This window comes from Sturnira hondurensis, unplaced genomic scaffold (genome assembly GCF_014824575.4).
Source record: "Sturnira hondurensis isolate 20B ecotype Veracruz unplaced genomic scaffold, ASM1482457v3 Scaffold0007401, whole genome shotgun sequence".
NCBI classification, from domain to species: Eukaryota; Metazoa; Chordata; class Mammalia; order Chiroptera; family Phyllostomidae; genus Sturnira; species Sturnira hondurensis.
The window spans coordinates 3,238,678-3,251,084 of record NW_028080032.1 but is presented as its reverse complement, the minus strand read 5'-3'; the positions used below and the strand labels follow the sequence as shown (position 1 = coordinate 3,251,084).

General features: G+C 36.8%; 1 protein-coding gene across 3 annotated transcripts in view; it reads left to right on the top strand.

The window, feature by feature from the left end:
• The window catches only part of PLCB1 (phospholipase C beta 1), a 665,285-nt gene that overhangs the window by 451,368 nt on the left and 201,510 nt on the right, over positions 1-12,407 (top strand). For all 3 annotated transcript variants that reach the window (XM_037051663.1, XM_037051665.1, XM_037051666.1), the window contains exons 6-9: positions 855-908; positions 2,005-2,080; positions 9,288-9,388; positions 10,609-10,775. In XM_037051663.1, the coding sequence (XP_036907558.1) occupies positions 855-908; positions 2,005-2,080; positions 9,288-9,388; positions 10,609-10,775 (398 nt within the window). The remainder of the gene's footprint in view (positions 1-854; positions 909-2,004; positions 2,081-9,287; positions 9,389-10,608; positions 10,776-12,407) is intronic.

Sequence of the window (12,407 nt, the reverse complement as noted above, 5' to 3'; positions counted from 1 at the left end):
CATGCCTCCTCCTCTCTCCCTTTCTTTCTACCTTTTCTTTTACCATCTTTGATCTTACCATCCTTATCCAACAGACATTTCTTGAACATCTGTTGTGCCAGGCAACGTTAGTAGAAGGCAACGCAGAGATAAATGTTTTATCTGAAGTGTAGTATGTTATAGCTAGCAAAACATCTATTTGGCTAATCATTTATTATCTATTGCAAATGTTTATTCCCAATAAGTGTTTCTCTATGAATAGCTGCCACAGGCATTATACAGCATGTCTTTTAGTGAACATGTTATGAGCATTTCTGTTGTATGTACAACTAGATATGAGACTGCTGTGTCATACCATGTGCACTTCCTTAAAGTGGTGGTCCAAATTTACCCACCCATCAGTGGAGGCTGAAAATTCTGCTGCTTCTCTCTATCCACATGTCCAGCAGCAGTTGAAGAGGTAAATTACAGTTTTATTCACACAATGGAATGCCATTGTGAGAGTATAACTAAAAGCAAAAACAAAAACCAAAAAAACAGATGGATCCCAAACACATAACACTGAGTGAAAGAAGCCAGACATAAAAGAATGTGATTCCATTTATATACTGCACAAAAACAGGCTAAAATAATCTATGTTATTCAAAGTCAGGGTTGCGGTTCTCTTTTGGAGAACAGAGTCTAGAAGGGAATGAGAGAGGGGCTCCTGGGTGGCTACTGGTGTGATACTGTTCTATTTCCTGGTCTGAGTACCAACTGTAGAGACTTGGGCATTCTGCAAACATTCAGCAAACTGCACATATGCAGGAGCCCTTTTCCAATGTATTATATTAGCATTTAAAAAATGAAACACTGTTTTTCTGCTTCTCCCACAGCTATACTAAACTTAAGCTGCAAGTCACTCCAGAAGGGCGCATTCCTCTGAAAAAGTAAGCTGCAGGCGCATTTCCCGTCTTTCGTTTTCTTCTTCTCAGAGATTGAGTTGAATCCATGCCATGCCTCTGTTCTGTTTCTCCGCTGGCCCAAGTGGGAGAATGGAAGTGCAGAGTCACCCGTCCCCCCTGCACACTCCAAGTTTACATCAGTGCAGCTGGCTGCCTCCGAGAGGTTCTCCTGGGCTTCCCCTTTCTGTGGCATCGTTTTCAAGAAACACTAAAGCGAGAAGGGTGTGGAGGGAGTGGGGGGAATCTTGCTGATAATCCAAAAGATCATCTGAGATTAAGAACTATTCTAGAAATGGAAATTGGGAAGCCATGATGTCTCTTTACACCAAGATGACACTAACTTGAAAAACTTGAAAGCAGGGGTTGGGAACTCTAGTATCAACCGGAGCCAGGCAGGGAAAACAAAAGATGACACAGGCCAGGACCAGGAAGAAGAATGAAGAGTGAAATCCCACCTAAAAGGATAATGGCAACTCGACTTCACCGTATTTCCTGTGGGGCTAGTAGGCTCCAGACACTACATTTTCTACTGTTTCAATGGAATCAATAAATCCGAATTATTATATTAAATGGCCCAGTACTTAAGTTATCATATACTTTTAAAAACCAAATTATCGACCAAAGAAAGCACATCTTTAGATCATATTCAGCCAAACACCTTTAACCTTTGACTTACTAGCTACCAGTGGACTCCTATTAATATAAAAGTTAAATAATTAATTATTATTAGTAATATTAACTAACAACATACACCTTTAGAGCAATGAGTAGCAGCAAGGTTACAGAGTTGGCAAGGATACTTATTTTAATGCTTAATTTTAGAGACTATTTAGTGTGATGTCTTTTTAATTGAGTCATCACCATTGTCTGAAAATATTGATTTTATATTAGACACTTTGATTATAAAAAGCACATGCATCAGCCTTTCAAAACACAGTTAGGAATGCCTGGAGCAATGGGGAGCTTTTATTGCTCTAACACTGAATGACGAAGAGGTTTGATTCGATGGAATGTCTTTGTTGACATCACCTACAAGTGCTCTTTCCTAACACTTCTCTTATGTTGTGCTTTCGCTTTGCAGCATATACCGTATGTTTTCAGCAGATCGGAAACGAGTTGAGACTGCATTAGAGGCTTGTAGTCTTCCATCTTCAAGGGTAAGCATGTTGCCTTTCTAAAATTCCCACTACTAAATAACTTTAAGTAATCATACTAAAATATGATTTGCCACAATGCTACTTAAATATGTTTTTAATTAAGAAAAACAAAGGGCATATTAGTGTTATAATATTTGGGGTCACTGTAATTATATTTTCTTTCACCCCCCCCTTACTCCAATATTTTAATCCAGAAAGACTTTTGTCTAATATAAAAATATATTACCCCCAAACTATTAACGTTATCAAGAATTTAAACTTCTCAATAATGAATCTTTTCTTGGTGTCCCTTGAAACATTAGCTAATCATTATGGATTATGGTTAGGAAGATATTTGAAATATAAATTTTATCTTTCTTCATTCTTTTTAAACTTTTTGTTTTAAGAATTCTAAGTTAATAAGCAGTACATTAGTATAGCAGTACATGTTTATAAAGAAATATGTGTACATACTCTGCAGGGCTGTGCTCAAAAAGTTTTTGCTGAGAGGGAGTCAGGATCAAAACAGTTTGGAGCCCACCTGCTTTGATCATGGGGTGGAGAAGTAGATGAGAGGATGAGCATGTGATATGCTTTTTTTTTTATGCCCAACATATTCAAGGCACTTGATATATGTTTGCCACCTGAACCAAAGTGCTTTGCCTTCATTTCAATGCATTTCTACTCTCCTGGCTCTAAATTGATTTATTATCATTGTTTCTGGAAGAAATGAATCTAGTGCATGAAGCCTTTTTCTCACTCTGCCTGCAGAACTCTCTATTACAGATTATTTTTACCTGGGTGTCTAAGCAACAAGTAAGCACTTTCCCAAAGATAACACACTGTAAGGAGAACCCCTGAACCTCTTGAAACACACTGACAATGTTCAATGGAGCTGAAGGAAGTCGAGTAGTGATTAATAAACTTGTGACTAAATCATGGGAAAGTGTGCGTGCCATTATGAGATTCACCAGTCAATTCTTGTTGTGAATAAAGTTTAATAACAACTTTGGTAGGCAACAAGAAACAAGAAGAAACAAGAGTGCCTTCCCACCACCACTTTCCCGCTGTAAGTGAAAAAGGATGATGCTGCAAACCCTGGGGTGGAGCTGTGGAAAAGCTCCAAAAACATTTGAACCAGCACTTTAATAAGCAAAATAAGCCCTGGCTGGTGTAGCTCAGTGGATTGAGCATGGGCCTGTGAAGCAAAGGGTTGCTGGTTTGATTCCCAGTCAGGGCACATGCCTGGGTTGCAGGCCAGTTCCCAGCAGGGGACACATGAGTGGCAACCACACAGTGGTGTTTCTCTCCCACTCTTTCTCCTTCCTGTCCCCTCTCTCTAAAATAAATAAATAAATAAATAAATGTTAAAATAAGCAAAATAAAATGATCAGACTTGCTTATTATTGCTCTTTCATTAGATGCTTTGGAGTAGGATAGGTGTAACTGTTAAGGTGCTGTTGTTAACTCAAGAAATGTTTTCTTGAACTCTTACTGTGTCCCCTCAAGTACTGAGAATATGGTAGTGAACAAAATAAAGTCCCAGGATTCAAGGACCACAGAGTCTGGGGGTGCTAGTCAAACACCTTGACTTACACCTGTACTTTGGGGGCGGATTCTATGAGCAAAAGGAATGCCATTGAGAGTAAGAGAAGCTCACTCAGGAAAAAGCAATGTGAGCAAAGCCCTGAAGCTGGAAAGAATTGACCAGTTTGAGTAACTGAAAAAAGACCACTGCATTTACGCATAAAAAGAAAGTGTGGGAGATTAATTTAGAGAGATGAACAAAGAATTTTTTCCTCTGTAATTGCTCCTGGTTTTACCTTTATTGGATAACACTTGTGAAATACAATGATCAAAAATTTTATTATTATAAATCTAGTGAAGGGAAAGAAGGAATAAAAAATAAAACAGAATAGAAAGTCAAACCCATCAATCACTTCTCTGTAAATTGCAATTTTCTGAACAATTGGATTCTGAAAATTCAGTCAATAAATATAAATTGAGTTTTTACAATCCACTATGTCTATTACAGGCTTCAGCCCTATGTCAACTGGAGACAATTCAAAAGGAAAATGAGAGTCAAATAACAGGAGTCATGTTTAAATTGAAAATAAATTATCTTTAATAAAGTAAATGTTAGGACAATTTTCTAAAAACAAATTGAAACATTTTAAAAACTATAATCAAACTCTATCATAAAGTTTTGAAAGATCATTATTCATAGTAAAGTATGCTTTACTTGGAGGAGTTGCAGAAATAGAATGCTTTAAAAGATCTTAAAAGCACAGACAGTTTTAGAGCTGGGAAATAAATACTGCTACAAACTGACTGTATTTTAAATTCTTGTTGTAATTTCATATCTACAGAACAGTGACTCTAGAAAATATCCATTAATTAGCAAAAAAAATGGACATACTGACAAGAGGTATTTTAAATACTACACAGAAGAAAAGGTTATATAAATGGTAGATAGTACTGTATATCAGGAGCCCTGTTTCATAGCCAGAGGCCATTCAAACTAGATTTAATTGTGTTCTGTAAATAGATACATTACCAGAAACACAGTGGATATCCTGTTGAGATTTTAAAAATATTATCTTTGTTCACATTGTTAGGGATAATTAATGCACTTGAACTTGTGTCCCGGCCAACATGATCCACTGGAATAACACATTCCTTTAGAGGGTACCCCTTTAGAGATTACAGTTGCTTGTCCAAGTTACTTTAATTGTTAATAAGCAGTACTGTATCTAAAAAGAGAGACAAAGCAATTACCGCCCTTCTATTAATAATCTAAACGCATTTTCCAGCGAAACCTTTGAAGACCTTTGCATACTCAGAAAATTACCACTTTACCCACAAAGTTTCTGAGCACTGAAAATAGTTTACTTACACCAAATTACCTTTGATTTAAGACTTATTAACTTGAAAAGAGCTCAGTGACATTTGGAATTGTATTGTAGCCTTGGCACAGCACTGGTATATGTGTTCGCATTATAATGAAGAAGATAAGGAATAAATCCGTGTGTTTCTTTTACTGGAGTTATGAATATATATGTAATACCTATGGAAATAGCATTTTTGGATTAAAAGGATACTTTAAATTTTACTAAGGAATACTATGAATAAAACTAATAAAAAATTCTCACAAAATAACTAAGATTTGTCTTTCTCCTGTGTCTTACATTCCAAATATAAATAAAAATCATTTTTATTTCTATAATCATTTCCGTAGCTATGATTCTTAAAATTACTAATATCAAAATTCCATTTTAAAACCACATTAAGAGGCTTATTATGAGTAGTTTACTTGCAATTATTTTATGTGCTCTATGGCTTATTCAACTTTTGACCTATACCTTTAGATCAAAAATGGTATGAATATTTTGGAACTCTGAATTTGCTGAGAAATAATCCATTGTTTTATTAAGATAAAATCTGTATGTAAACTCTTGATTTATTAGAGTCTGCTGTAACAAATTAATACATTTCAATAATATTTTCTTGAATGTTAAATACCTGTTTGTCATAGAGTTATTCTTTAATCTGGAAACGTGTAGGAGGAAAATCGAAACCACACCTAAAAACTGATGTGACCATTTAGTTTGCTGGTTCACAGTGTGTTATGGAATCAAGTGACCTGGATTCAAACATACCACCTCTCCTTTCCAATATCACCAAGGACCTTAGACAAGTTTTGTAACCGCTCAGCTGTTAATGCTCATATCTGTAAGGGTCGGACACTAACCTTGCCAATAGAGTTGACTTGAGATTAGATGAAAACAGTCAAGTACAGCTCCATATGCTTCATTGCTATTATCTTCTGAGCATTTTTCTTAGAGATGTGGGTTTTTTCTCATCATTATTTTTTGACTTGGCATGTGGATATGCCATAACCATATGTGGAATATGGAAATACAGATGCCAGCAGTACTACCAGCAAGACTTTAAAAAATATATTTCCCCTTTTGAGATTCTTTGTATACAAGAGAGGGACTGAATCAACTCCACTTTTAAAGTTTTCCAGTACTTTGTAGTTTTTGAAATAAATGTGCCTGATCCAAGCTATGTTGACCTTCTTCATTTTCCCTCCAAAAAGTTCTGATAATAGCAACAAATAGTCATGGACCATCGGTTTTCACATGGGAGGCGGGAAGGGGTGGGCCAGCTCCTGGGCTACGGGCAGAGGACCTAAGGTTTCGTCCCATTGCCTGGGTTTCTCCAACAACATTGATTGGGTGTCTGTTACATGCCAGGCATCGTGCTGGGGACACAAAAGAATTAAACAGATGTAGTCCCTTCACTCAAAAGCCTGGTCTAGTAGAATATTAGAAATATAAAAAAATGAAGGGAAAGATGTGATCGATGCTGTAATTAAGGTATATAAAGGTCGATTGTGGACACAAAAAAAGTATGTGTCTTCTCCAGATGGTGTGGTCGGAAAGGGTCCACGGAAAAACATTTAAACAATAGATGTGATCTTTAGAGTATGGGCCCTTGGGCTTCCTCTGCTCAAACAGGACAAAATGAATTTGTGTCACTATATCATAAGATCCAGGGCAGGGAAATATGTGAATAAGCTTTGTGATTTTCAGCTTTTTGTGCTTAAAATGTAAGGATTAGATAGAATCCTTCCTAACTTTTTCCTACGTATCTCTCCTATACTCTTTCACTTGAGCTTTCAATGATGCTCATTGTAACTTATTTTTTCAAAATATTTTCACCCATTAATTCCAAAGGCTTTAGGTTGTCCTCATCAGTCAAGCTGGGCAAAAGAAAAATGAGATGAGGAAAATCAGCTATATTGAAATATTTTCCTTTTTCTATGGGTTAGCAGCCAACTGGTAATGATAATAAAGTGTGTTTATTTCAGATTATCTCATTAAATTGGCCCCTTGATAGGAAGTCCTAATTCATAGTTGGTAAATAAGCAATGGTTAGATCTTACTAAAGCGTATTGTTATATGAGGTTATGTGTCTGCAATCTTATGTAAATGACTGTAGCTGAATCTAATATTTAAGGGAAACATATAACACAGGAGTCCTTGCTATCAACTTCCACCTTTCTCATAAACTGCACTCATTCGTTTAGTGAATATTTACTGTGCATCTGCTGTGTGTTACACACTAGAGAGAGAGCAGTTAACAAACAAAACACAGGTCCCCGCTTGTGTAGATCTGTAGGCTGGCAAGTAATAGAATCCCACAGCTGGGAACAGAATCCAATTAAATGAGTGTTGAAACCTGAGACAAGCAAGGTGTGATGGTAGCACAGATGGAAGACAAAACCCTCTCTGAGTGGAAGGGAAGGCTCCCAGAGGAAGAGATTTTAACAAGAAGGGAGGAAAAAAGGGAGGGTAAGAAGGGAAGGAAAACAATGACTGATGTCCTTAGATAAAATCCATTTATGTGTGTGATGGGTAAGGTTGAGCTGGTGAGGGGGGCGAGCTCTAAATAGTACCTAAATAGTACGGAGAATGGACGGGCACACACGGAGTTTATAGAATCCAGTAACACTGGATGCTTGAGTTGTCTAACAAAGCTAGTGAGTATGTCTCTACTATTGATTTTCAAGTCTTTCTCTTCTCTGTGTCTCTCAGCCAAAAGTAGAGTTGAGAGGGTCACTTCCAGCTATCTAAAAAGCTAACTAAGGAGATGTGGGTGTCTAGGTCACAGAAAGGATGACAAGCGAAAAACGTATATCTTCTAGGCAAAGGATTTCTTCCATCTTGTGAATCAAATGGAATTTTGGAAACCAGTTTTACAGGTTGTACTTGACTCCATTTTATGAGTGGCAAAACACCAACAAAATAATTCATGGGAAATTGTCACTGCTCTTGGATTTGGTCGCTTGTGCTAATAACTTCAAAACTGGTGTCCAGGTAACTAAGCTTAATAGCATAATGCATCTTGCTATGTATAATGATAAATGTGCTGTTTGGTTGGCTCAAAATTCTATTTTGCAAAATAGATTTTCCTTCTCCATAAATGGATTTAGTTAAGAAAATATTATTTTGTTTGCTCATTCCGCAAATATGGCATTGAGCTAAGTGGTGAGCTAAGTTTTCTTATCTGTTAGCAAGGAGTGTACAACTTCAGACAATAATTTTTAGAAACTTCTATAAAAGTACATTTCAAAACCTATGAATATGTTAGAAGGAAGGATGTTTTCTTTGGTTTAAGGGCTTGAAAATAAAAATACTATATAAACACATACCTGAAATAGGAAAACGGCATAAAGAACATCCTTCCTGTTAACAAAGGCTTGAATACATGCTTCCGGTTTCCATGGCAGCCCAACTACACAGCAAAATAAGTCACAAAAATGACTTTTTATGTCAGTGATTTGCTTCACAAACAATAGAACCAGGAGGAGTCACTGAGAAATAATGATTCCTGTCTCATGAAAACTGTTTTACAACTTATCAGATTACTTAAACCAGGAAGAACCTTGTTTGGGAAAAGAAGATGCAAAATTGAAACTTATCTTTTCATTTTGAAAATGTCTATCTCTAGGTTCTTGACATTTTCTTAAACCAGTGTGAATGTTCTTCGTGCCACTGATCACTTAAAAATGGTTCAAATGGTAAATTTTATATTATGTGTATTTTATCACAATAAAGATTAAAACCAAAACAAAAAGCAAATTAAAAATATGTTATAGAGACCCTGTTTTTACTAGATCTAACTTTACTTTAGACATGTACTTAAGAAATTGCCTTGCCCTGACTGGTGTGGCTCAGTGGATTGAGCACTGGCCTGTGAACCAAAAAGTCACTGGTTCAAACCCCAGCCAGGACACGTGCCTAAGTTGCAGCTCGGTCACCAGTTGGGGGTGTGTGAGATGCAACTGTTTCTCTCTCACACAATGTTTCTCTCTCTCTCTCTCTCTCTCTGTCTCCTTCCCTTCTTCTTTCTCTAAAAGTAAATAAATAAAATCTTTTTAAAAATAGAAAAAGAAGTTGCCTTAACATCTCTTTAGGAGAAAACTCTTACACTTAAATTATAATGAAAAAGCAACAGAAAATAAGGCTTTTAATATCTCAAAGTCAGTGATCGAATCAACCCCACAGCTAGCCTCATGCATGTCTTCTGAGTGTTTACCCTGACCCTGTAGAAGAAAACAGGAAGGAAGGAGGGAGGGAGGAAAGGAACAGAGGAAAACAGGAAGGGAGGAAGATAGGAAAGAAAAGACATTTACTGACCCTGTTGTTTTATTTCTCAGAATGATTCAGTACCTCAAGAAGATTTCACTCCAGAAGTGTACAGAGTTTTCCTGAACAACCTTTGCCCTCGACCTGAAATTGATAACATCTTTTCTGAATTGTAAGAGGATATATTTTAACCCCCTTTTCTCCAGCTTCAAGAGTGCTCAGGCTGGCTAGGGCAGGGTTTTGAGCAGTGGAGGGAGAGGAAGAACTTCTTGTCCACTATAGCTAATAGCAGTGCTACTGTGTAATTGTTGGAGACAGTCATGCATCCCCACCCCTAAGGTGTGATCAGTGCTTTTACAGAGTGCAAGTTTGCTATGATTTGTTGCTGGGTGTAGCTGTTTCAGTGTTCTCAGGGGCTCAGCGTGATTTGAAGACTATGGCTAGAACAGAGGCGGCTTGGTGGGGACTGACTCATTTTGCAGAAAGAACTCTGAATTGGGAACTAGCCATGTTACCCCTCTGAATCACATTAGTGAAGTGAGAAGTTCGGATCATGAAAAACCCTCCCAGCTGAAAATTACTTGCTTTTATGTTAGAAATTATGTAGGCATTGTTTTCTTTAATGAATGAACAAAATAAGAAACAAACCAAAGCACTAAGGCAAATGTGGGGAAATGACAATTTACTTTTTTGATATACTGAAATCTACATGATAACAGATAATCCAAAGTTAATAAATAAAATGAGGATTTCTTCATATCGAAGATAAGCAGATGGTGCTGCTGAGAATCACATTGGATATATTCACTTGCTAATGTTCATTGCCATCATCTATTTATTGAACACATGCAATATGTGTACCATAGAACTTGACTTTGGGCTGTCAACAAGATTAAAATGTGAAGCTTGAATCAAATTTTAAAGAAGAACTATAGACTCCTGGCTGAAATGCAAATGTAATGAAAAGAAAAATGTACTTACACACACTGTTGACTTTTTTAGTGATAAGTAATAATTACATCTTCTAAGCAATTAATCAGATATGAGAATTTGATGGCTAATCCAGAAGTTTAGTATCGTAATCAAAAGCAGTGCATACATCTGTGTTGAAGTTAGAGTGATGAATATTTTTCTACTGTGGATTTTCTTATGCATTTAGTATTTTTGGAGAGCATTGGGACTTCGTGGCACTGATTGCAAAAGGTATTTGTAGCTTATAGAGATGTAGCAGTTGCAGCCAAGCAGTACAGTGTTCTCCGGGCAAGATAGGCATTTCAGTAAAATATGCTTTTACCAGGTATGGCAGGATTTGATCTCTCTGTAGCTAAATGCAAATATGTGGATGAGACTTGGTGGAAAATATTCTAATTTATGGTTTTGAATTGTGTTTAGTGGTGCCAAAAGCAAACCATACCTTACCGTTGATCAGATGATGGATTTTATCAATCTTAAGCAGCGAGATCCCCGGCTAAATGAAATACTTTACCCACCTTTAAAGCAAGAGCAAGTCCAAGTATTGATTGAGAAGTATGAACCCAACAGTAGCCTCGCCAAAAAAGGTCAGTCCGCTCTGTCTGGCACCATAAGGAAGCTCTGATTTCTAACTGTGAATGTGTCACGCACTGGTCAGTCTCCCGCATTTGTTTGCCTGCTTTCTTTTCTGTCTTAAGTCACTGGCTGTTCAATCCAAAGTAGACTTTTTTTCACCCTGGCTGGGTGGCTCAGTTGGTTGGAGCATTGTCTCATATACCAAAAGTTTGCAGTTTCAATACCTGGTCAGGGCACCTACCTAGGCTGTAGGTTCGATCCCCAGTTGGGGTACAGATGTTTCTCTCTCACATTGATGTTTATTTCTCCATCTTTCTCTCTCTATCTCTCTCTCTCTCAGAGAAATCAATAAAAACATATCCTCAGGTGAGGATAAAAAAAGTAGATTTTTTACTTTGACATGTGATTTGTGTTGTTACATATATGCATACATGTAATGTATTTTTTAAAATTTACAAGTTGCTCTTTGGGGTCTGTTTTAAGATTTCTAAGAAGTGATCCACAGATTTTTCTAAATCCCTAAAACTGAAAAGATTAGATCTTTATATTATTCTAGTTTATGTTATTGACAAACTTTTCCACTTGATAAAATATTATAAAAATTTGACTTCTTACATTAAAAAATTAGTGTTTTTAGAAAAAAATAATGAGTCTGGAAATTGATATCTGAAAGACACCTTTAAGTTGCCTGGAAATTATTTAAAAATTTATGTTTTAATTTGGGAGAAATGAGTTGCTAAAATGAGATCACGATGAGTTGAATGCCAAGACTTTTCAATGATATGTAGCATCATCATCCCTGAAAAGGATCTTCAGCTATTTCTTTACCACTAGGACCAAGCCTCACCTGGACTGAGACACCTTCACTGCAAAAATTGATGTCTTATCACTGATGCTATTGCAAATTGCCTGGATATTCCATAGGGAGAGAAATAAAGTACAATTAACCAATGTTAATATGCAGGCAATGTATAAGTAACAGAAATAGCTCTGGTAGGCTGAGAATTAATAAGAATGGTTATCATAAAAGTATATTTAAAAGTTTCTCAGCACATTGTATTTATTCTGGAACTGGTCCTCTAAATGAAAAATAAAGTATTCAGTATAAATTAAAATCATAATTAATTTTGTCCTACAGATTATCAGTTTGGAATTTATAGATCACATTTTTTAGTGTTTATTTCCTTGGTGGAGTCCTTTGCTTAGGTTGCTGTCATCATTCTTATTGCTGCCGGGGTCAGTCAAAGGAAACAACTGACCCAACAGTAAATGTGGGCGTTGCCAGGCCTGCCCCTCTAGTTGCACTGAGATGTGATGCCCTCTTTTTCCTAGTGCCACAAAGGTGACTTTCCTCCGTGTCATTCAGCAGAGAACAACTCCTTATAGATTTCCCCCAAAATAGCTAAGAGTTCCTTTCTGAAATCCAAACTTCACCAAAAGTAACCGCTTTGTAACAGATAAAACAAGACGTATAACAAATGGTTAGCTTTTGACACAAGAAAAACAAAAAGCTTTTGTGAAACCAATAAGGCACTTCAGAACCTAAACTCTGCCTTCTGCTCCTCCTCCACACCACACTGCTTCATGCTCCAGGTGGCATATGAGGCCTCCATACATCAGTTTGGATGACTTGGAAAAGCAGA